Here is a 26,464-nt window from a genome sequence, read left to right as displayed (position 1 = left end):
GTGAACTTCATCTACAACAGTTTGGCCATTACAAAATTTACAGACGTGTTCAGAAACAGGGGTTTTCGGACGTGTATAACGACCTCTTCCTCATTCTAAGGGTAAAGTTCCACAGCGAAGTTTAGCTAAAGTACTTCATCATGGTCTATCCAGAATATGACATACATAAAATGAAACATTCAGTGTATTTTTAAACAATCTAAATATTCTTAGCTTAGTACCTTTTGTATGGCCACTGTCATTCCAAAGTCCATTAAACCAGTTTTCCCTATCAAGTTCTATCAATTTTGATTTCAACATTTGGAAAAGATTTTAAAGTATCTCTTAACATCGGGAAAAAATAGCATTAACATTTCATGCGAATGATTTATATGTTTCGTTTCTGTAACAACATTCGGTAAATCAATATGACGAAATACATACAAAATAAAAGTAACCTCTAACAAACGCACTCAGAACGTTGTAGGTTTCAATTTTAACAATATACAATATCTGCATGTTACCATTGATCTACTTCATTATAAAATGTATTACAGCAATAGAGTTATTACTTTCAAAAGATTAATTATTAAAAATATACTCATAACTTTACCACTGTAGATATATCAATGTCAACAGTATCATATATATACCACTATGATTGTGTCAACTTAATACCCCTTGTTCCTTGAAAATAATAACCAATGTTTCAGGAAGTGATTGTTGTGAAACCATATTCCTAGTTTTGTTTTCATAATAGTATGTTTGTTTACATATTACTAGTTTTGTTTTTCAAAAAATGTTATTGTTATCTGCGTGGCTAGAGACAAGTATGGGTAGCTGAAGACCTATTCTACCCTGGATGTTCAGGTATAGAAAAGTAGAAGTGAAGGGATGGTTTGTTTGTTTGTTGTTGAACGCAGCACTCAGCAATATTCCAGCTGTATGACGGCTTGCTGTATATAATCAAGTCTGGACCAGACAATAAAGTGATTGTCATCATGAGCATCAATCTTCGCAGTTGGGATACGATGACATTCATCATCCGAGCCAACGAGCCTGACCATCCGATCTCGTTAGTCGCCTCTTACGACAAGCATAGTCGCCTTTACGGCAAGCATGGGTTGCTGAAAACTTATTCTACCCCGGATCTTCACCGGTCAGCCTAGTGGTACAGCGTCTGCCCTGAGAGCAACTGCATCATACCAAAAGATGTTAAAATATTGTACTTGTTGCTACCCTGCCTGGCGCTTGGCATTAAAGGTCTAAAAACAAGGACTGGTCGGCTCTGAGTCAGTATACTGTGTCTGAGTGGGGTATTCATGTTAAACAGCGGTGTGGTACATGTGGAATAGATTCTGTGAAGGTAGTTACTGGTGTAGGGGAGGTACATGCATGGAACTTCACGTGCGATGTAACACATGAGCTCGCTTGGGCCAGCCATCTTAAATGCTATGCATGACTGTAACATTCCTGAATAAACATTTGAACCTGCTCAAGACTTGTCATACGAGCTTAAAACAATATCTCTATGGGATAGCACTATAAAATCAGTATTAGTCCGGACTAGTACAAGATATGGAGTTTTTTTCTTCATTTTTAGGGGCTGATATTTTTTTCTTCTTTAGAGATGTTTTATTTATTTATTTTTTTAGATAGACATAAATAGCATATCTTTTAAGGTAAACTCACGAACAAGAGAAAGTCACCAAACAAAAAGTTGGACACATTGAATCTATCGCCCAAACACAACCAAAACAGTTTGCTGAGTAATGTAAATGCTACAGTACCCAGATCAGTGAAACTTTTTCTGCATTTGCAGCATGGCAGCCTACAAATATATGGATTAAAAGGAACTATGTACTGTTCATTCACACCCAAACCGTTGGACAGTGACAAATAGCATGCTAAGAATAAGGATACAACTGAGAGAACAAGCGGTTGGTATTATACATCAAGGAGCAATGCATGACCAATTTGTCGCAAGGAGTTTTGGCTGTAGCCGAATGACAGTCACCACGCTGATGGTCTGTTACAGGCATACTGAACAGACGGGAGACAGGCCTAAGAGTGGCAGACCTCTTATGACTACAAACCAGTAAAAACGCTACATACGCATCCTTCTTCTGATGAATCGTACTGTCACGGGACGTCACAAGCTGAGACGGCCATTCTGTCACTCACTTGACACAGTGTCCAGAAGACTGTGTTGGTACTTTTCAAGGGCGTGTTTTGCCCTCGGTTGGTAGTTCAGGGTGGACGACAGAAAACAAAACTCAGGGGTGACGTTTAAGACAGCAGCCATATTTATTGTTGATGGGGAATAACGATGGTAAAGGTACATGTTGATAGTAATCATGTTACAGAACATACACCTGGACAGAGTGTTCCAAGTGGGGAGACCTGCTCTGTCACTTACACCTTTTAAAGAAACCTATTGAAGTGGTTTACACTATAACAATACCCCTGAACGTCATGGAGCTTTTGTCCTCAAAAGCGTTTTAAAAATAGTAACAACACTGTAAGTACACGTATACAGTAAAATGAATTTCTCCAATCACAAAGATCAGTTTTTGCCTCAGATTGGTCAGAATTAAGTCACACGCACTTACATCATCACAATATAGAAACAGGTGACGCCAGACCCATTAGACTTCCTTTTTAAAGGCAAAACGCAGCCATTAGGAAAGAATGTTCTAGACCAGTTAGAAGCCGATATCATTCAGCCCAGTTCTTCTGAATGACAGTCTCCAATTGTCATGGTTAAAAAACGTGATAGCTCTTACCGTTTTGTCGTAGATTATAGACGCCTCAATGCAGTTACCAAGCCTATATTTTTCCCTCTTGAAGATGTTGTTAATGCCAGAGGTGACAGCCATGACAAATCTTTTAGTGTGCTTGATTATGCTTGTACCTCGCCATCCAGATGCAAAGCACAAGTTGGTTTACATTACCCACGATGGTGTTTTTTAATGGAATCCCTTTTGGCCTCAAAAATGTTTCTATGTCATTTCAGCAAACCGTTTCAGTGGCATTAAAAGAAATGAATTGGAGTTACATACTAATGCATGTAGATGACATCATACTATTTTCCAAGCCAAACAAATGTAAATTTACAACAATACAAGTCATCTATTTAGGGCATATATTCAGGAAAGATGGCATTCAAGTCGATCCTTCAAAAAGTGATTCAGTCACAGAGATCCCTACCCCTAAAAATATCCATGACGTGCGTCATTTCTTAGGTTTGGCCTCATATTATTTCAAATAGTACCAAAATTTTCAGGCATTGCCTCCCCTCTTTACAACCTTCTGAGAGAAAAAGGGTCTTTTGAATAGTCCAACAATTGCCAACAGGCATTCAATAGTTAAAGCAAGCCCTTAAAATAGCCCCCCCCCCCCCCCCTTGCACATCCCGACCAAAACAAACCCTTCATCCTCACAACTTTTTGTTGTTGTTGTTGTTGTTGTTTAACACAGCACTCAGCAATATTCCAGCTATATGACGGGGGTCAAAATAATCGAGTCTGGACCAGACAATCCAGTGATTGATATCATGGGCATCGATCCACGTTCATCCTCACAACTGATGCACCTCAAACTGAAATAGCGTACATTTTAGGCCAACTTGATTCTCATGACATAACTTGTACTGATGGTGTTAATTCATGTCTTTGGACAATACAAGTATCTTCCTTTACATTGGTCCTGTATACAGGATCAAATAATGTTAGTCAGTACCCATTCTTTTGCTCGTCAGTTTAGGTTATTGCAATAAACTATATTTTTTAGGGCTGCGACAAGTCCAAATTTACTACCCGGGTACCCACCCCACTATTCCCCGACCCTACCCGGGTACCCGCTGTTGGTCTCAAGAGATAGGTACAATTTTCCGATTGGGTATAGTTTGACCGTAGCCCTGGCCAAATGTATTTAGATACTCAAATAAAACGATCTGGTCATGCATACACTGAAGTTGACTGAAGTTTTATCTCTATTCAAACTTATAAAGTCAGAAGGAATGCGTGCATAGTCAGAAAGAAATGCGGACATTAGTCACTTATAGTGCAACCGTGGAAGTTATAGATAATTCTTGCTATTAAACAATATATCTATCACGTGACTAACCACGGGTCCGGGTAGTACTGTGGGTACCCGGGTCCTACTCAGGAACCACCTGACCCGAGTACCCGAGTTACCCGTCCCAGCCCTAATATTTCTATATGTATATATTGTTTGTTTTTTTACAGATAAGGGTATATGATGCTTAATGGTCATATCACAGTCAACAACTGTTTCAATCATATCACAGAAGGACAAATGGAGTCTTTAACAATGTCAAAGGAAACAACACAGTGACTTGCATGATATGACCTCTTTATTTACACAAAATTATTTATGAGCTGTGTTTTATCACACCCCCCCCCCCCCCCCCCCCCCCCCCCCCACACACACACACACACACCCCCACAAGAAATCAAATGGTTCACCCGTTAGGTGGGGAGGAGGGGCTGTGGTTTATCAATAAAAATGAATGGTCCCAAAAATTGTTGAAAAACATAATTATGCTTCAGACTGTTGACAAAAAATGCCTTCAACAAAAATTACATTGTTGCAAACTGTTTTCCTTTAAAAAATCCAGGTTTTGTTGTTGTAGTATGTCTTGAATATGTCTTTACTTGACTACACCCGATCTTAAATGCTCATACGTTTTAGAAACAATGACAGACGATAGATCTGCACATTACTAATCACAAAATATCCAGTCAAATGACATATCTGGAAAAACCTCAAATCCGATACCTTCATGCATCTTAATAGACGGCGTGTTTACACGTTGTATCATGACAAACACCTCTTTCTTTTTCTGTAGATGTTGAAGTGCGAGATGAGACATGACGACCTTCCCGTACCCCTTCCTTCGGTGCTCCTCCAGCACGTGCAGCACCCCCAGACACCCGTAGTGATAGGTAAGGGCGTATCCCAACAGCTCCCCCTCCTGGTTGTAAAGACAGGTGGAAGGAAGTGAGGTTATTAAGTGCTTGATGTAGGCTTCAGATACATCTCCATTACGTTGAGGCCACACCGAATTAACCAGGGCTGCTCGATCTGCCCCTAGGCTTGAGAGGGTACAGCCCTCATGAACGGCCCTGCGAAGAATAATTATCACAAACATTCAAGATATCCAATATATCTAAAATTTAAGAAGTTCCCTTATATACTGTTGATCATAGTGAAAACAGGTGACGGTCACGAGAGCCCCAGTTGTGTGCGGTTGAATGGGCGATCCTTTTGTTCTCCTTTTGTCGCTTCCGGTCTGGGTCTGGGTCTGGGTCTGGGACCAATGCGCACTGCGACAGCTAGTGACATGTTGAGACGGAGCCAAGCTGAAGCCTTACCCTGTTGCACCTTCGTTCAAAAACGGTCGTTTACAACTGAGTATTTTTTACCAGCACATATTTTGTAGTTATTAATAGTTCAGAATATCAACATTTCTTGAGTCTTCAAATAAAAGACGAATTGTCACGATGGAAGATACTGGGAAAAACGTCATGAAAAACGGTATACCGCAATGTTATTTTCTACGTCAGAAAAAGACGAGGCATTCTGTCAGTCTGGGCTGACATATGCATCGATGAAATTAATGCAAACTCGTTTTATTTATCAGTCTTGGTGTTACGTCCCACGACAATTCCAAGCTTTCAAGTATTCAAATCTTAGTGAGTGAGTGAGTATGGTTTTACGCCGCTTTTAGCAATATTCCAGCAATATCGCGGCGGGGGACACCAGAAATGGGCTTCACACATTGTACCCATGTCGGGAATCGAACCCGGGTCTTCGGCGTGACGAGCGAACGTTTTAACCACTAGGCTACCCGACCGCCCCTATTCAAATCTTAACAAATAGTTCTCATACTACCATGGACCAGTTTAAGGCGCCACAATTTGGTGTGTTGAGGTGCGTCCCTTGGGCACGCCAGAAAACCAACGATTGTGGGTTCGAATCCGGTGCGCCCTGATTATGTTTCACCATACCCGTGCTCGTGGGTTTCGCAAAAGTGAAAAACATCTGAGACCTGCATCACTTCGGTCTGTCCTCCAACATTAAGCTGACATGCCGTAACATAACTGGAATACTGTTAAAAGCGGTGTTAAACCCAACTCATTCACTCATAATGGAGACAGGTGCATCATTTACTTTGTCTCACTTGGTAATGAATTCCATGATATATCATGTTTGTCGACATGATGTTTGAATAGTTCTCGTTGTTAAGCAAGTACACAAAGATTATTGTAAGTGTAGGAGCCTAAGAGATCTATGGTATAAATGTACCTGAGTTTCAGCGTATCTTGGATGACTTTCAGGTAGACAGCGTCAGAGAGTGTTAAGGTGGGAACTCGGTGAAGTTGTATCACTTCTGTCAAAACCGGCACTAGCCTACTGGCAACACCTGATAAATTGAAAGAAAGGATGACATGTAAGAGGTAGGGTGTATGCACGTCGATATATTAGTGCAGTAATCTTAATCGCGATAACCTAGTGGTTAAAGCGTTTGCTCGTCACCCCGGGTTCAATTCCCCACGTAGGTACAATGTGTGAAGGCCACTTCTCGTGTTCCCGAATATTGCAGCTTAAAAGCAGCTTAATACTATACTCTACCCAATTTCACCACACCTCACGTTTTCCTGGCTCGTGCCACCGTGACGATCCGGGTAAAAAATTGGTCTTCAGCAACCCATACTTGTCTTACCTCCATGAGTGAGTGAGTGTGTGAGTATGGTTTTACGCCGCTTTTAGCAATATTCCAGCAATATCACGGCGGGCTTACCTCCATGAAGATCCGGGTTATAGAACTGTTCTTCAGTGAGCCATGCTTGCCATAAGAGGCGAATATCACTTGTTAAAGAGGCGACTAAGGACATCGGGTTGTCAGGATCGCTGACTTGCTTGATGCATGTCATTGTATCCCAATTGCATAGATCGATGCTCATGATGTCAATCACTGGATTGTCTGGTCCAGACTCGATTATTTACAGACCGCCGTCATGTAGCTGGAACATTGCGGAGTGCGGCGTTAATTAATAAATATGACATGGTACATTGTCTTCTTGAAATGTCCAGTTTCGATTCAAGAACTTCCATTATATCTAGTCCTGACGTCACACTTCGCGAACGTAGCCCAGTGGACCAGGGTTCTTTTCCCGACATGGGTACAATGTGTGGAGCCCATTTCTGGTGTCCCCCGCCGTGATATTGCTAGAATATTGTTAAAAGCGGTGTAAAACCAACCTCACTCACTCACTGTATGTATGTATACGTGTCTACATACACATTGGGACACACACATACGCACATACACATACACGAATGTGTGGAAACGGGTGGGATTTGTACTGGCCTTTGGTGCACATCTTCTTGACAAAATACTATGTATGCCGCCTTGGAGGGAAATAAATTTCTCAGCAGGTGAATAAATCCCTTACACCCCGTCACGAGCAAGACAGGCTGCACGTAGATTTCTAAGGGGCTGAATAAATCCCTTATACCCCGCTTCCAAGCAAAAAGCCGCCCGCATTTCCCCCGAGTCAATGAAAGTCACGTGACACAGCACAAGCTAACCTCAGCTCAATCGAACAGTTTTTTTTATCAAATTTCAATTTGTTTTGATTATTTTACAATGTCATACCAAAACATATAGGTAAGATAAATTCGTTGTAGCAGGATCACTCGGGGTACATGTGGTTAATGGTCCCTCTGGCTCGGGGTATAAAACCTAACACAGGACGCATAACACCCAATGTACCTGTCGTGATCCTGCTACAACGTATAATATAATTATGTACGCCCATGTGCACATTCCCATAAATTAATACATGCATTGTACCCACGATATGGTTATTTGCCTCACATTCAAACCGTTTCCCCTTTGACCAGTCCAGGTTGTGTAGAAGGCCCCTCAGTGCATCGTTGTCGGTGGCGTACAGGTTCACAATCGGCTCCAGATACTTCAACTGTCAGGGGGAATATGTTTGTCAATTGCGTGGACCGCTACATGTTGCAAGTCATTTATCCGATGGAAATATCAGTATCAGTGTCACATGAGGGTTTTATCTTGTAGTGGAAAGTACAAAAACTGTTGCATTGTAAAAATAACACCTCCAAGAATCAACTCAGGGGGAGCAATTTGTAAAATGAACAAATAACAATGAATTATGGAAGCCTTTTAGGGCCATTTGTTTTTCTATTCTTTTCTTGAAATTTCAAGATGTTATGTTGAAATTTCAAGATACATGCTAAGTTGAAATTTCAAGATAATAACTTGAAATGTCAACTTAGTATGTATCTTGAAATTTCAAGATAGTATCGAAAAAATAATAAAAAAATAAATGGCCCTAAAAGGCTTCCGTAATGAATAATGGTGTATGTAGGTTAATTTAACTCTTTATCGACTGACCGGCAATTAGCGAAACTGTTCTGCATAGAGACGTGAGTACTGAGACGGCATACGAATAGTACGGTGGCCCATACCCGCCACTGGAGAGATCATTTTTCACTGTATGCCTCAATATTTTATCTGGAAGCCGCCAGATACTTCCACTGGTGAGATAAAATATAGAGGTTTACAGGGGGAAATTATCTCACCAGTGGAAGTATCTGGCGGCCGCCAGATAAAATATTGAGGCATACAGTGAAAAATGATCTCACCAGTGGCGGGTATGGGCCACCGTAGAATAGCAATCGCTCTGCAGTTCAACCATGTAACATAATTCACATAATGCCTACATAAACTAATGCACAGACGTGTGTTAAATACCTTTATATCATTTGGCTTCGCCCGAACAACCATTGCTCTGCAATCCGGCCATCTGTCAACAACGAACTCGTAATCACTTATACGGTGTTCCAGCGTGGCTTCTATTTCCAACACAATCTGAAATGAGAACAACCACAATTAACTCAAGTCATCGCCCTTTTGTTAGGTGATCCATTTTTTAAAATGTGTTTCTCGTCTCGAATTTCAACCGACCCGTGAAGATTCCGGGGTCGAATAGGTCTTCAGCAACCCATGCTTGCCGTAAAAGTTGACTATACTTGTCGTAAAAGGCGACAAACGGGATCGGGTGGTCAGGCTCGCTGACTTGGTTGATGCATGTCATCGATCCCAATTGCGTGGATCGATGCTCGTGATATTAATCACTGGATTGTCTGGTCCAGACTCGATTATTTACAGACCGCCGTCATATAGCTGGAATATTGCTGAGTGCGGCGATAAGCAACAATACAACCAACCAACCAATTATTTAATGTTAAAGTTTAGATCACTTGGTAATATTCTATACATTAATTTGTGAGGTAGATCTAGTAGCTTTGCTTCGGAAACGAATTTTATATAAACATGACCTTTTTATTACGATTGTGTGACGGTAGGGGTATTTATTAATCACATCGGGATTCAAATTTCCACAGCAGCGGGGAGAACTGAGACAAGAAACCCTTGGATTGGAATGAAAATTCAGGGAGAGCGGAATCTTCCCGGTATTTCGTGAAGGCCTGTCCATGTCACAGTCTTGATATATGGGACAGTTACCAGTCGGATTCTATACGGACGACATATCATTCAAAGTTCTACTGGTCTGTGATCAGGTGAGGTAAGAAAACAACGCTACCTTGACCCACGTGTGACTTGTCTTCAGTTTCTCCAGCTGTGCTTCTTCGAGTCGGTCCGCCATCTTGGTTGACGTTCGCAGGGCGTGTGATTGTGGGATTTCTCCTTATAACGCGGTTATGAGCATTGGTCATTCTTGTCCAGAATATAAATCCGCAAAAATCCCTGAGTTAGCAAAACTCGTAGCTATGGTATTTCCTTTACCCAATGTCTTTAAAAAGCTGTATCCGCCCATGCAAAGGTTTCTGCTTTTAGCAGAAAATTCTTCATCTTCCTGAGGCAAGGGCATTAACTGACAATAAAAGTCCAGTTTCGACCCTTGCGAACTTGGCTCGATTTCCAAAGTTACATTTTGACTGGATTAACTAAACGAGTCTATGCACAGGTAATCAAAATCGCGTAACGAACTAGGCATCCAGTTCATAAACAACATGGATTTCAACGTTGACATTTCGGTCGACTGCAGGCTGGTTGGTTGGTTGGTTGGTTTGCAGGATTTGCAAAGCATGTGTACCTTCAACTGGGCGTCGACAGATATTTTGCAAATCTCTGTATGTTTTTCAACTGACGGGATACACTTTGCGGGGTAAGACCCATTTTATTACAATATAGATCTTGATTATCAATCAGATCATCTTGACTGGGCGCCGCCATTTTGTTTGAAGCAAATGCATGTGATATGAGATCATTGACTCTTATCCAATACCAAGAATCTGTTTCAGAAACAGCATTCACACACTTCATGTCAGTACAACATCTGATAGTACCATTAGGCTTTGGCACAAGGATGCAAGGTGAACTCCAGTCACTATGACTTGGTTCAATAATGTCATTGCCCAGCATATATTGTATCTCCTTTTTCAGAGCTTCACGCTTGATTGGATTCATCCGGTGGTTATGCATGTACTTCTATACTATCTATGATACTGACAAAGTACTACATTTGTGTATTTCTGTAGGTGTAAAATGGGCACCATAACGTTCTGTAGCTGACATTGATTTGGTAGAAAATTTTCATATATTCCAATTCAGACACGCCATAACATATTCATGACAAAATATATGTAACAGGATAGACATAATCTATATGCCACACTCAGCAATATTACAGAAACATGACAGCGGTCTGTAAATAATCGAGTCTGTACCAGACAATCCAGTGATTGACATCATGAGCATCGATCCACGCAATAGGGATACCCAGTCAGCGAGCCTGACCACCCGATCCCGACCTTTTCTGCCCCGAATCTTCACGGGTCTGCAAGTATGCAAACCCTGAGATAAATCATTGCCCAAAACATACTTTGTGCATGTCAATTTCACTCAGATAACACTCCATGACATCACCTCACATGACAATAAGGTGAGCTAAGTTCTTGACCTTGTCCATTTCATTATGGAAAAGAAGCCACACATCAAACTGTTGTAACGCCGCACTCAGCAATATTCCAGCTATATGGCGGCGGTCTGTAAATAATCGAGTCTGGATCAGACAATCCAGTGATTAATATCATGAGCATCGATCCACGCAATTGGGATATGATGACATGCGTCAACCAAGTCAGCGAGCCTGACCACCCGATCCCGTTAGTCGCCTTTTACGGAAAGCACGGGTAGCTGAAGACCTATTCTACCCCGGAATCTTCACGGGGATCAAACTGGGAAGGACCATTAGAACAGCAATGGTTAACAATTTGACACCAACCCAGTTCAGTTCTCATACTAGGTGGACAGTAAAACAGCCTTAAAGAGGACTCAGTTTCTGGTCTGCTGGATGTAGTAATCAGTTACTGTTTAATTAGAGAAAGAACTCACAGATTGACCTTCATAAAAGAAATTGATGATGCAGTCAATATGGTGCAGTATTCATAATGCCCTGAAAAATAGCGTTACCCTTATTATGGCTAAATGGATAGAATTTGTTATTAAATAAAAATATACAACAATATCGGTTTTGAAACATTTACCGCAATCATCACACAACAAATGTTACTGACCCACTTTTACAAATATGGAAACGTAATAGGACAAACCAGATAACGTCAATACTGAACATCAATATGACATCACCTACCAATGGGCGTGATAATGGCCCTTCGTCAAGCAATATGAGGGCATTATCAAGTTACAGTGGCCTGCTCATTTCTGATAACAGGTGGGCGGTTTAATGATAATTCTATCCGTTTTAGCTATAATGTTGAATGTTAGAGAATGAGGGGTGCCTTAAACCACTGAAGTGGGTCTTGAACCAGCATGTGATTGAGTATGGTTTAACGCCGCTTTTAGCAATATTCCAGCAATATCACGGCGGGGGACACCAGAAATGGGCTTCACATATTGTACCCATGTCATCCAGATGAGGTAGACTTGGCAGTCCAACAGGGCTACTAGGCTACCCGATTGCCCCTGAACCAGCATATAACAGTATACGCGTGCTGCTCCTATAAATGATTTTGATTTTGACTTGTTCCACAGTTGTTTGTTTGTTTGTTTGTTGTTTAATGCTGCACTCAGCAATATTCCAGCTATATGACGGCGGTCTGTAAAATAACCGAGTCTGGGCCAGACACATCTTCCCGAGGCAAGTAAGTTAACTGACTATGTTACATTTTGGCTGGACTAACGAGTCTATGCATAGTCCAATTAAAATCGTGCACCGAAATCGAAATCCGGTTCGTAAAGTGTCATGCAGATTTCGGTCGACTGAAGGATTTGCAAAAAGCATGTGCACCGCTAACTCGTTAACAGATATTTTCTAAATCTTTTCATGTTTTTAATCAAGGTGCTCACGTGATTTGATGCACTTCGCGATGTAAGACTCGTTTTATCACAATATAGATCTTAATTATCGATCAGATCGTCTTGACTGGGCGCCACCGTTTTGTTTGAAGCAAATGCAAGTGATACGAGAGGTTGAATCTGATTGGGCAATAGGAGAGGCATAGAAAGGACATAACTCGTAACAGCCACTGGTGGCGCTACGATCGAGCCCAGTAATTCCAGCCCAGTTCGGCAAGGGTGGAAACTGGAAAGTCAGTTAACTCTCTTGCCTCGGGAAGATGGGCCAGACAATCCAGTGATTGACATCATGAGCATCGATCCATGCAATTGGGATTGATGACATGTATCAACCAAGTCAGTGAGCCTGACCACCCGATCCCGTTAGTCGCCTTTTACGATAAGCATAGTCGCCTTTTACGGAAAGTATGGGTTGCTGAAGACCTATTCTACCCCGGAATCTTCATTGATCACACTTTACATGCTTCAGCAAAGTGCATGCATCGTGATGTAATGACGAATGCACCATGACTTACCTCCAAAGACACTTGCCTTCAAATATGAGTACTTATATTTTAGATTGTGCAACAATATATTTACTTATCAGTTTGGAAACTTGACGTTTAAGATTTGTTATCTGCCATTGCGGTGTACTCTCTTAATGATTCCAACCTGATTCCAACCCATAGAAAGTTGCATGATTGAAAAAAGTAAGTACAAATATTTGAAGGCAAGTGATTAAGGAAGCAAATCATGGTGCAGTTTTCATGGGATTTCGTAGAGGTGCGCATTATTAACTGCATAATGGTTTACCATTATTTGAAATGCTCATGAATACCTACCACAATCTGTTTGGAAAATATCAGTATATTGAGTATATTGAGTGAGCAAGGTTTACATTAATGACAAGTCACAATGAAATTATGAAAATCCGAAGTTAGCAACTTGATTCCTGTGATCGTTATGAGCTTCCTGTATATACCGTATTCGACGTAATAAGCGCCCAGGGCGCTCTCAAAATTAGAAATAGGGGGCTCTTATTAGAATAGTATTTTGAGTTGAAAGATCGTAAATTTCGTGGTTTATGCTGACAGCCTGAAATATTTTATATACGACAGAAATATTTTTCCAGGATTTAATTGCCCATAAATAAGGGTGCATATAACATACGAGTGCGTATTATACACAAATAAATAAGTCTTATGTACGTAAACCACTTGGAAGGGGTGCTAATTGAGATTGTTTACTAGCCAAGATATTGGCAAATATCGCCGTGGGCGCTTATTAGAACAGGGCGCTTATTACGTCGAATACGGTAATGTATCTATTACACATGCATTGTGATCATCATGATCATAGCAACTAGGGCTGGGACAAGTCCAAATTTACTACCCGGGTACCCACACCCCTATTACCCAACCCTACCTGGGTACCCACTGTTGGTGTCAAGAGATAGGTACAAAATGTCCGATTGGGAATAGTGTGACCGTAGCCCTGGCAGAATGTATTGAGATACCCTTATAAAAGGATGTGGTCATGCATACACTGAAGTTGACTGAAGTTTTACCTTTGTTCAAACATATATAAGTCAGAAGGAACGTGTTCATAGTCATGAAGAAATGCGAACATTAGAGACTTAAAATTGTCGTGTAACCATGTAGTTATATAGTAAATGTTTTCATGACACAATATATCACGTGACTAACCACGGGTCCGGGTAGTCCTGTGGGTACCTTGGTCCTACTCGATACCCACCCTACCTGAGTAACCAAGTTACCCGTCCCTGCCCTAATAGCAACATCCAACAAAACGGATAACGAAGTTGTCAAAAATGAGGTGGGGAAGTCTGGTGTGTGGGTCCATTTTTATTCAAGTTCATAACAAATTACAGGTGAAAGAACACATGCAAAATATTGTGGTACATATCGCAATATATGAATAATTATCAAAATATATTGCAATTCGAAAATGAGGACAATACCCATCACTACGTATATAGTTGACATTTTAATTCATATTTAAACATCTTCACTCTTCATCAGCTTTTAATAAACCAGATTTTTTCATTTAGCAAAAAGTGATACATCTGTTATTAATAAAAATATGTCTACATTAACAGATTTTGTAACAACAACTACATGTCAAGACTGAACTTGTTTGGTGTAAATAGGCCTGTCAGTGGTCCAAAATCAACCTAAATTCTCGTACCACAACAAACTAAAGCTATAAGAAAGATAACATGGACCATAAAATGGACACAAAAAACATCACAGCTTATTGAATACATTACTGTTTTACTTTGACACAGCTTGAGCAAACATGCAACTGGATATACAGATATACCGGTATTAGCAGGAAGAAAAACAAGACAACAAAACACGACCTATGCACAGGTGTTGTAATGCCATAACAATACTCTTGGTTGCCAAAACCTGTAAACACTCAATTTTACTGATTAATGACAAAGGCAAAAGAGTAATCAACTATTTCATAAAAACAATTATACACATGATAATTCTACAACAATTTTTGAAAAGTTATTGCACAAGAATAAATTGCATAAGAATATTTTAGCCTTACAAAAGGATGTACCGTATTCGACGTAATAAGCGCCCCGCTCTAATAAGCGCCCACGGCGATATTTGCTAATATATTGGCCAGTGAACAATCCCAATTAGCACCCCTTCCGATTGATCAATGTACACAAGACTTATTTATTTGTGTATAATACGCACTCGTGTGCTATATGCACCCTTAATTATGGGCAATTACATTCTGGAAAAATATATCTGTCGTATATAAACATTTCAGGCTGTCAGCATAAACCACGACATTTATCTTTCAATTCTGTTTTATTCCACCAAAATAATATTCTAATAAGAGCCCCCTATTTCTAATTTTGAGCGCTTATTACGTCGAATACGGTACTGCACCTAACACAGGGATGGCAATTACCACTAGCCTGCTAGCCCAGACCAGTTTTGTTTATGTTAAAGGTATCCTGAGGGCTAGTAGAATTTCAAACTTTTTGGAGTTTATTGCTATATGTTACCACTTTTTGGTCTAGTAGACAGTCTTGGTTAATTTGCACCCCTGCCTAACATTACAAACACTGTTAACACTGTTTCAAATGTTAAAAACTTAACAATACATGTTGTGGAGATAGAAAAGAATTAAGAAATAAAACATGCAACAGAAATGCATAATATATAATAAACATGAAAAAACTGCCCTGTCAAAGTCACTAAATTTAAAATAACTTTGATATCAATATGACATATTTCCCTAGAAAATATTCTTAGCTTTATTCATCATCAACTCTGTTGTTGTTGTGAGTTCTGGAGCAATTTCTCCAGGTCCCCGAGAGTTGACGTGTAATAATCAGGAAACTGTTCCTTGGCAAAGATGCTGGATTCTGGCTGAACATCAGCTTCTGTCGACACACCACTCAGTACAAGAAGCGACTTCAGCCCACACTGCTTGGCCAGTCCTATGTCAGTGTTGAGTCTGAAGCAGTTGAAACAAACACTGAATAGCCACTTCATGTTTAAGAAGCACAGATAAGCTGTGCTGCTGCCAGACTTCCATGAGTGAGTGAGTGAGTGAGTGAGAATTGTTTTATGCCACTTTTAGCAATATTCCAGCAATATCACATCGGGAACACTAGAAATGGGCTACACACATTGTAATTGTGACGAGCAAACGCTTTAACCACTAGGCTACCCGACCATGAGTGAGAGAGTGACTGTATCAACTACAATAACACAGCAGCCTGTAAATCACATTGGGGTTATGACAAGGACCCCTTTACTTTTATGCTTACTATCATGTTAAATTTTAGCAATGCAGTTATTCTAATCAGCAAAGCTGGGGTACTTTGTACCTATTTTGTCATGTGAGTGAGTGAGTGAGTGAGTGAGTGAGTGAGTGAGTGAGTGAGTGAGTGAGGGAGTGAGTATGGCTCTACGCCGCTGTCAGCAATATTCCAGCAATATCACGGCGGGGGACACGGTGGGGCTTCACACATTGTATCCATGTCGGGAATCGAACCCGGGTCTTCGGCGTGACGAGCGAACGCTTTAACCACTAGGCTACCTGACCACCCCTATTTTGTCATGTAATCCTAAAGGAGAGATATTGACTGAAGATTGCTACAGATTCTACCAGTATACCTATACACGCTCAATGGTGAGACTTCCTCACCTGTCACCAACCATACAGCATCTAGCAGGATCAAGGTTGTGTGCCTTTTGTAGAACGTCAAACATCGGCCTCTCTGGCTTTCCCAAAACAATTGGATCTCTTCGGCTGGCACACTTCACTGCATGGACCATTGTGCCAGTTCCTGAAATTGAAGGAATAACAAATTGGCTTTTATTCATCATGCACATGACTGACATTTCTGACATTTGTCAAAGTTTTTGTTCTTTGACTTTGGTCATGTGGTTTGGCAGTCATATTGGTTTCAAGGTCTCTTCTAAGCTTATTTTCATCTTCTGTAGGGTATGTGTCCAAAAAAACAGTCCAACTACTTCAAACAAATCTTCTCCTAAAACTTACATAAAAATTATCTTTTTATAAACCAACAGTCCAACTACTTTAAACAAATGTCCTCTTAAATCTCACATAAAAAGTATCTTGTAACATTTTTTGTTGTTGCGAATATCAGCCATATTGGATTATACTTCGGGTCTACGTTTCTCATGAAAATACTTCATAATTTTACATAAGATGTTGAAACTTGTTCTTTCATGCATGTCAAAAGACGCCTGGCTTGGTCTATTTTCAAATGAAAACTATCAATGAAGCATTCATGCATGGAAATACTGCAGGTTACCTCCCTTTTTCCCTTTACCAGTCTAAAAGGCCCTAGAATCTTTCCTTTTGATCCTGTTTGCATCAGTGAGTGAGTGAGTTGGGTTTAACGCCGCTTTTATATCGCGGCGTGTCAGCTTAATGTGGGAGGAAAGCCCGAAGTGATGCAGGTCTTAGACGTTTACAAGTTTGGTGAAACCCACGAGCACGGGTATGGTGCTGACAAACCTAGAAACATAATCGGGGCGAACCGGGATTCCAACCCACAATCATAGGTTTCTGGCGTGCCCAAAGGACGCAACTCTGCACAGCGAATCGCAGCGCTTTAGACGACTGGGCCACCCGTGCCCCTCCTGTTTGCATCAGTTGAGGGAACTAAATTAAAGGTACTCAGTTGCAACTTTAGCTACCAGTCTGAAGCCACAGTCCAGTCACATGTCTTCTGGTCTTGGAAAATCATCTTATGCTAGTTCATATACAATGACTAAACTATACAATCTTATAACAAACTGACGGATATAACGATCTTGCTTTTTTGGTCCAGACTATTTGCTGTAGTTATGCTGTATATATATGCTGTATATATGCTTATAACGAACTACGGTTATAACGAACTATAATTAGTAGTCCCTTTGAGTTCGTTATAACCGTACTTTACTGTACCAAGATAAACGTATGGTCTAGCAGCTGACTCAAAAATAGTTTTGGCACAGATTGGGTACTTACAACTAAGATGCAAAATAAAGCAATGTGACCTTCTGAAGCGATGGTCAACTGCAGTATGTTTTCTTCTGATACCATCAGTAACATTATCCTAACTGGCAGTATCAATAATATTCTTTATTAACTGAGCTTTAATCATAGGAATCTCAGAATAAAAGTCCTAACGCATTAAGCTGGGATTGACTTAGGCCGTGATTCTGCGATATTCTCGCATAGTACAGGAACTCGATGATAGCGTGTATAACATAATATATTCATATAGAAAAAAATCACACCCCTCTATATACATTTAATTCATATAGACAAGGAGTGACACCCGCCATCTTGTTTCTTATTCAAGATTTCCCACTCAGTTCGAATCACAGCTCGATATCGCATGAAATATGAATGTCACTTATTTTAACCTATTGGTACCTGCTAAACAAACCATAGGCTACACAACCATGTTCATCTGTGATCACCTTACCTCGTATTTATTTTAAAACAACCATCAAATGTCAGCTCTATGCTGCGCCGTTGAGGTAAACAAGAAAAAGGTGGTCAGAAATTATGGCGCTACACGGGCTTGAACTCAGCAAACATTTCTGATTGGTTAAATTGTGTATCATAATATTAGCACATGGTGAAGGGAGGGAAATTCAAGACCGTCAATGATAATCTGCTTCGAAATGTTTAATTATGCTGTAGATTTCCTTGTCAACTCCAACATTTTGCATGCAGGCTTACCATTGACGGTTTTGAATTTCCCTCCCTTCACTGTGTTTCCATTATTTAGATCCACTAATTTTTATTTTAGCCAATCAGAAACGTTTCCCGAGTTCAAGCCCCTGTAGCGCCGTTATTTCCAGCCACCTTTTTCTTGTTTACCTCAGCGGCGAAGCTTAGGGTTGAGATCTGATGGTTGGTTTAAAATAAATTAGAGGTAAGGTGACACATATGAACACGATTGTGTAGCCTGAGGTTTGTTTAGCAAGTTCCAATAGGTTGAAATAAGTGACATTCATATTTCATGCGATATCAAACTGTGATTCGAACCACGAAGACGGCGGGTGTCACTCCTTGTCTTTATCTATATAGAGGGATGTGATTGTTTTTCAAGATACAAATATATTATGTTATACACGCTATCATTGAGTTTCTGTGTGCCAGAATGGTCACCGAGCATGAATTACGAATTTTTAACTATTTCTAGTGGTCAAACAGCAAGTTGGATTTAGATTTTTTAGAATATACTATGATACATTTGCTTCCAGAGTTGTCCATAAAACTTGAAAACTGTGACTTAATCTTTCAAATGTAATAATTCATAAACACTGTGAATGTCAACAGTCTTTTCAACTTCCGGTGACATTTCTGGCTGCTACATATGGCAAACACGCCGCCTTCTGCGGGAAATGAATGACTTAATTGTTGCTAATTAAACAAAAGGGCGAACCTGGAGCAATGGTCGTCGTATACTGAACTGTCACTTCTAATTAATTGAAAAGTCCATATTGATATGATTTAATTTGATACAGTCAGAGACCCGGTCTCTGATACGGTACACACCACAGACGGAAATATGACAACGAAATTGACAAAAGCACTGGAATGTAAGTGATGTATATTTTGCCAACAAACTGTTGCTATTTCATTTCATCATTTTGAAGATATTAAGTTACCATTCTATACACACATTGTTGAAATTTGATAACTGCAGATTGTTGTCTCCTGCATGCCAACGAAATGAACAGCTGATGGTGGTAAACTAAACGATCTATAATTGTCCTCACAACTAATTCCCCATAAAATCAACAATGAACAGAAATACATAACTATTGGTGTAATTTCTCCTAAAGTAGACAATCAAGAGGAATATAAGTACAAATTTAATGTTTTGTTAATGCTAATATTTTTAAATATGCGCAGTGGAATAATTAATGTTCGAAAATAGGATATCCGAGGATATATCCATATAATCTTGTAACATTAATTGCAACATTATTCGAGTCACAAGTACCCAAAATCAAATACAGTTTCCACTGTGTGAAGCTGAAATATCTCTGAAAATTTGCAAAATCTCATCACACACCAAAAAATCTCATTGCTTTTGAACCAGGGGAGATTTTCTCTCAAAGGTAAAAAAATCCAGGATAATCCCTGCATTAAGGATGTGTTTTCCAAAACTGAAACTGATAACTACTGGAAACTGATAACTTTGTCAGCATTGTGGTATAATATAATGACAATCAGAATTTATGTTCCCATGCAGTAAAGTTTGTTTCAAAACTGGAAGTGACAGTCCAATCCAGACATAACTCTAATTACTAGGGCTGTTACGATTCACTCGCGTATTTGGTGAATCGAACCGTAAAAATTCATGAATTGAATTCGTTATTCATGGCCACTAGAATCGAATATTTATGACTATACTATCATGTATATTTTCATACCCTGTACCTAAAAATATCCATAACAACATATTGTATGCATAGATTTCTTTCAATGACAACACTCTAATAATATTTAATTTGATAGTATTGTTTTCACTGGTCATTGTCGCATTTGAGCAGATACTAGTACCTGGATAAGTGCAGTATATAAATGTATAATTTATTAATAATTACCAAACCATGTCATATAATTTATGATGTTATTGTTTCACTGAATATAATAAATAATACATAAACTGCTGACTTGTTATTGTAATTGTGAATTAATATTCGCATTCATTACCCTATATTCGTGATATAAATCGTATTCGCCTCATAGTGTATTTGTTGTAGCCCTACTGATTACATAACAAATATATTACAAATTAATCAAGATCCATTGGACTTTCTATTATAAGCTCTAACGCCCTAAGAATGTATTTTCCGAAACTTGAACTGACATAATCCAAACCAAAAGTACTCACAAAATTGTAACACACTGACCCAGAATCATGTGACATTCTATTTTAAAGTTCTAATGCAGCAAGTTGCTGTGCATCATCTAACTGACTGACTGAGCATGGTTTTACGCCGCTTTTAGCAATATTCCAGCAATATCACGGCGGGGGACACCAGAATAATCTAACAGACAACAGATAATACTGAACATTGTGGTATGAAACCCCTGCATTTAGATGATGATGATGTGGATGATGATGATGATGATGTTTGTTGTTTAACGCCGCACTCAGCAACACTCCAGCTATATGACGGCGGTCTGTAAATAATCGAGTCTGGACCAGACAATCCAATGATTGACATCATCAGCATCGATCCACATAATTGGGATATGATGAAATACATTACCGGTAACCAAGTCAGCGAGCCTGACCACCCGATCCCATTAGTCGCCTCTCACGACAAGCATAGTCGCCTTTTACGGCAAGCATGGGTTGCTTAAGACCTATTCTACCCCAGATCTTCACGGATCCCCTGCATTTGGAGCACCCCTAGCAGCAGTAATCACCTGGGCTACTGTTCAGTATGGAAACATTTTGAACATTGTCTCCCAGTGGCCACAGTAATCCTCAAAGTTTCTTAACATTTGCTAAGTCCAGAGCCATTCAAAACGCCCTAGTGGCATGCATAGTTTGACAACAACAGCTGTTGGGCTGCCGGCAAGACCCGTTTTCAGTACCACAACTGCAGTTTAATGTTAACTGTTCCTAGCAATATCCAAAGGGTACTAGGCACCTTTTGGGGGATCGTGCTACACATGCATATCACTACTATTTTAGGAAGTCACATTATCTTTCACTTCATTCTCAATAATGTCCGTTGTGAGTGAGAGTAACTCTTGCACTGACAATGACTACCCTTATAAAATCAAGGACACTTTACAAGATGTAAACATTACTGCCCAAAACTTTGCATTTGGCCATGTTTACATGTCTCTTTATGTTTTGCTTTGAAAAGTAAGTGAGTGAGTGAGTTTGTTTTTTTGCGCTTTTAGCAATATTCCAGCAATATCATGGCGGGGGACACCAGAAATGGGCTTCACACATAGTACCAATGTCGGGATTTGAACCCGGATCTTTGGCGTGACGAGCGAACGCTTTAACCACTTGGCTACCCGACCACCCCTGCTTTGAAAAGAATATACTTAATAAATCCTTCACGGATTGATGTATTCAGTATATTATTTTATTTAATGTGCCTCTTATTAATAAACAAAAATAGATATTACCAACACTGTCTAACAGTATGTCCACTGGAAGTAAGAGCTAATGGCTGGTACATTCCTCAAATAAGCTGAAAGCCCTGTTTGTGGATATGCGATACTGATAGTAAATGCATCTGGATAAAATCCTTTATAGGATAATATAGAAAATAATAGAAACAAAATAAAATATGTGTAGACATCATCTGTTGTCGGTAACAGATGGTTATAATCAGGCCCTGAACTGTTATAACATTAGATCTCTTGAGTGTTGACTCTTGTCGTAAATAATCTAACTGGAACAATTCAGGGCCTAACCGTCATGTAATAGGTAACCATGGCAACAGATGTAACACAGACATATTCTATTTCAATTCTATTACTGCTTGTAACCTGAGTACATCTGCTTAGAATAATATATAAAGAATAATGAAGACTAGCAGGAATGATATTTGTTTTTCATCTAGATGAGGTAGACTTGGCAGTCTAATAGGGCAACTGGCAGACAACAACATTCGACCCGTGAAGATTCCGGGGTAAAATAGGTCTTCAGCAACCCATGCTTGCCGTAAAAAGCAACTATGCTTGTCGTAAAAGGCAACTAACAGGATCGGGTGGTCAGGCTCGCTGACTTGGTTGATGCATGTCATCGATTCCAATTTCGTGGATCAATGCTCATGATATTAATCAATGGATTGTCTGGTCCAGACTTGATTATTTACAGACCGCCATCATATAGCTGGAATATTGCTGAGTAATGAACCAACCAACCAACCAACAACAACATTCAACAATTTTCAAGATGAAACACACACACTCACCAGGAATAACAATGTCCCCCGCCGCAGGTAGATTACTATCCTCGTTGGTTGCCAAGAAGATAGTATCTTTTTTCTTCAGATAACTGCTCGCTTTCAGGATTTTGGGAAAGCTCAAGTACTTGTCAAACCCAACCATTACACAATTGACCTGAAACGATACAAAGTTTTACATGAATAATTGAGTGAGTGAGTGAGTGAGTTGGGTTTGACGCCGCTTTTAACAGTATTCCAGTTATATCACAGCGTGTCAGCTTAATGTGGGAGGAAAGCCCGAAGTGATGCAGGTCTCAGACATTTACCACTTTGGTGAAACCCACGAGCACGGGTATGGTGCTGACAAACCTAGAAACATAATCGGGGCGAACCGGGATTTGAACCCATTTACATGAATAAATATCATATGAACCTTGTATATGTCAACAACCTATACAATTAAGCAGTTCAATTGATGACATATATCTCTAGAAGAAGAAACATGGTTTTGAACAATAAATAGTGTGGTGGTTACGATAATGTACTGGTAGGTAAAATACTGAGGGTAAGACAAGAGGAAAATTATTGGGTTTCATAACACCACAGCATAAATACCAGTTAAAGGAAATTATTGTCCTGCATTTGACAGATATAGGAAGAAATTCACGCTAGTCCACGAGCCCGAGTACTAAATTGTGCATCTTCCTGAGGCAAGTGTGTTAACTGACTCTAAAAGTTCACTTTCCACCCTTGCCATACTAAACGGTAATTATGGAGTTATATCTTGGCTGGATTAACGAATCTATGCATAGTCCAATCAAAATTGTGTTATGAAATCGACATTCAGTTCCTAAAATGCTGTGTAAAATGCGCTCGATTGCAGAATTTGCAAAGCATGTGTCGAGGATAACAGATATTTTCCAAATCATTTCAGGTTTAAAATCAAGGTGCTCAAGTGATTTGATGCACTTTGCAGGGAAAGACCCGTTTCATTACAATATAGATATTGATTATCTATCAGATCTTGACTGGGCACCGCCGTTTTGTTTTGGGATCTGACTGGTCCATAGGTGAGGTGGTGAGGTGAAATGGGGTTTAACGTCACGTCCAAGATTATTGCACTTATATAGCGACGTGCATGCACGTGTGTGTGTGTGTATGGCTGCTTGTACTAGTCCGGACTGATGCCGATTTATAGTGCTAGCTCACTGAGATACCATGCCGCAGTTTAACATGAATACCCCACTCAGACACAGTATACTGACTCCGAGCCGACCAGTCCTTGTTTTAGGCTTAATGCCGAGCGCCAGACAGGGTAACAACAAGTACCATCTTTTAACGTCTTTTGGTATGACGCGGTCGGGGATCGAACCCCGGACCTTCCGCTCTCCGGGCGGACGCTCTACCACTAGACCACGGAGGCGGTCTTTTGGTCCATAGGAGGGACATAGAAGGGGCATAACTGGTAATAGCTACTGGTGGCGCTATGATCGAGCCCAGAATTTCCAGCAGAATTCAGCAAGGGTTGAGACTGGTCTTTTACAGTCAGTTACCTCCCTTGCATCGGGAATGAGCAAGGATAGGTTGTAAACCAAAAACATTTAGATTGTTGATATTTACTACAGATGACAGATGGGTTGTGTTGAATTATTTCACAGTGTTGTAGTAAAGACAACAATACACAATTTGCAGTCTGCGACCTTAGCAACTCGTCTGAAACGAAATACTGGAATATGTTCTTTGACAAGTCCGAAGCACAAGTCAAGTCGTTCGGTCAAGTTGGCTAAACTAAAGATAGTCCATATAATAACAGTAAAATCAAAATGATGCTTTAGAGAAAAGTCAGACAAGTGAAGTCAAAAGATTTTAGACAGAGGCTGAATTTGAAATCTCATTAATATTTGCAGAAATCACATTTCCTGAACTCCAAAACCTTCTGAACAATTGGGTTCTGGGGGTAAACCATTAGGGGTATTAAGAGGGAAATGTTTTCCTGATATACACATGCTTTCATAATTCTCATCTATTACTACTCCAAATATAAAAATATACCACATCTCAAGAACATACAACATTAAACAGGTACATTGTATATAACAACATGCCAGAGACCAGACAACCTAAAGATATATGGTTTATGGGGTTTAACACAACGCCAGGGATCAGACATCACAAACATGTAAGGTCTAACGATAAAACACCATGCAAAGGATGAGACAACTGGTTGAAACATGATGCCGGGGACCAGATAACACAAACATTAAGGTGTACAGGTCATAACACCAAGCCAGGTACTCGGCAGAATGCATGCATGTCCGCTTGTTTTATCCCCTTCATACCGAGCGCCAGGCAGGCGAAACAACAAGTACCATCCTTGATTGTCCTTTTGTTTGATATGGCCCGAGATTAAACCACCGACCATCCAGACACCAGGCAGATGCTCTATCCAATCGACCACGGAGGCGGCCATGGGACTGAATTGAACCACTGATGTTCCACTCTCTGGGCAGACACTGTATCCACTGAACATGCTGAAGTTTTGAAATCAATACCAGTGGTGCTAAATACCAGCAAACCACGGCACACTCACTGTTGCCACTCACCTCAGGATCCAACTTCATTGTCAACCATTCTGGATAGGAGCCATCAATTTTTTCCTGGTCAGGCTGAAACATGAAACATTTTCACTTTTGAAATGATAGCGCTTCAGACACTCTTGATAAAAAATAATAAGAAATGATGCAATCAGCAGTCAGCAGAGCAGAGACGAGGATACTGCTCATCAAACTGCATGTCAGCCCTTTACAACAGGAAGGACCTGGTTTACTATTAAATTAAAACAATGTGATAACAATAACCAGTACATTTTCTAATATATCACAAAACTCAAGACAACTTTGACCTTTGCACTTGCAGACTGTCTTAATAAAGTTAAAGTACACCCAATGACTGTTGAAAACAAAGTTTATCTAACCACTTACCACTACACCTGCATGCTAAATACTCGAAAAATGTAACTATTTATCCCTGTATCTCTACGTGGAATACTGTATGTTTTCAAACACTACCCCTATGCCTTTATGTAGGACATCATATTTATCCACCCACCTACCCTATGCCGGTATGTAGAACTCCATATTTATCCATCCACTTTCCCTATGCCGGTATGTAGAACACAATATTCATCCATCCACTTCCCCTATGCCTGTATGCAGAACACCATATCTATCCATCCACTTCCCCTATGCCGGTATGTAGAACACCATATTTATCCATCCACTTCCCCTATGCCGGTATGTAGAACACCATATTTATCCACCCACCTAACCTATCCCGGTATGTAGAACTCCATATTTATCCATCCTCTTCCTCTATGCCGGTATGTAGAACACCATATTTATTCATCCACTTCCCCTATGCCGGTATGTAGAACACCATATTTATCCATCCTCTTCCTCTATGCTGGTGTGTAGAACACCATATTTATCAATCCAACTCCCCTATGCCTGTATGTAGAACACCATATTTATCAATCCACCTCCCGTATGCCTGTATGTAGAACACCATATTTATCCAT

The 26,464-nt window shown here is 40.1% G+C and overlaps 2 protein-coding genes across 2 annotated transcripts in view; both read right to left on the bottom strand.

Moving 5' to 3' along the window:
• Positions 1-4,726: 4,726 nt before the first annotated feature.
• On the bottom strand, positions 4,727-9,710 carry LOC124128762 (glycine N-acyltransferase-like protein 3). Its single transcript, XM_046492215.2, has 5 exons — positions 9,648-9,710; positions 8,795-8,911; positions 7,889-7,991; positions 6,313-6,430; positions 4,727-5,129 (listed from the first exon to the last, which is right to left on the bottom strand). The coding sequence occupies exons 1-5, from the start codon at positions 9,708-9,710 to the stop codon at positions 4,727-4,729; spliced, it is 804 nt and encodes a 267-aa protein (XP_046348171.2).
• A 5,520-nt stretch (positions 9,711-15,230) lies between these two features.
• LOC124122956 (glycerol-3-phosphate phosphatase-like) overlaps positions 15,231-26,464 on the bottom strand; it is a 32,047-nt gene continuing 20,813 nt past the window's right edge. The window contains exons 5-8 of the mRNA XM_046486167.2: positions 25,491-25,553; positions 22,915-23,062; positions 16,628-16,769; positions 15,231-15,931 (exon numbers count right to left, since the gene is read on the bottom strand). Of these exons, the coding sequence (XP_046342123.2) occupies positions 15,739-15,931; positions 16,628-16,769; positions 22,915-23,062; positions 25,491-25,553 (546 nt within the window). The 3' untranslated portion in view covers positions 15,231-15,738. The remainder of the gene's footprint in view (positions 15,932-16,627; positions 16,770-22,914; positions 23,063-25,490; positions 25,554-26,464) is intronic.

The sequence above is a fragment of the Haliotis rufescens genome, unplaced genomic scaffold (genome assembly GCF_023055435.1).
Source record: "Haliotis rufescens isolate VD_foot unplaced genomic scaffold, xgHalRufe1.0.p SCAF_6, whole genome shotgun sequence".
Lineage (NCBI taxonomy): Eukaryota > Metazoa > Mollusca > Gastropoda > Lepetellida > Haliotidae > Haliotis > Haliotis rufescens.
Note: the sequence above shows the minus strand (reverse complement) of the source record. Positions and strands in the feature narration are given on the sequence as shown.

Bases quoted from the DNA above. Each gene is read 5' to 3' on its own strand.
- LOC124128762 (XM_046492215.2), bottom strand. From the start codon at position 9,710: ATGGCGGACCGACTCGAAGAAGCACAGCTGGAGAAACTGAAGACAAGT. The intron at 8,912-9,647 runs GTAGCGTTGTTT...TTCTCATTTCAG, and splicing joins CAAGTCACACGTGGGTCAAG to ATTGTGTTGGAAATAGAAGC. The intron at 6,431-7,888 runs GTGAGGCAAATA...TCAATTTATCAG, and splicing joins AAAGGGGAAACGGTTTGAAT to GTGTTGCCAGTAGGCTAGTG.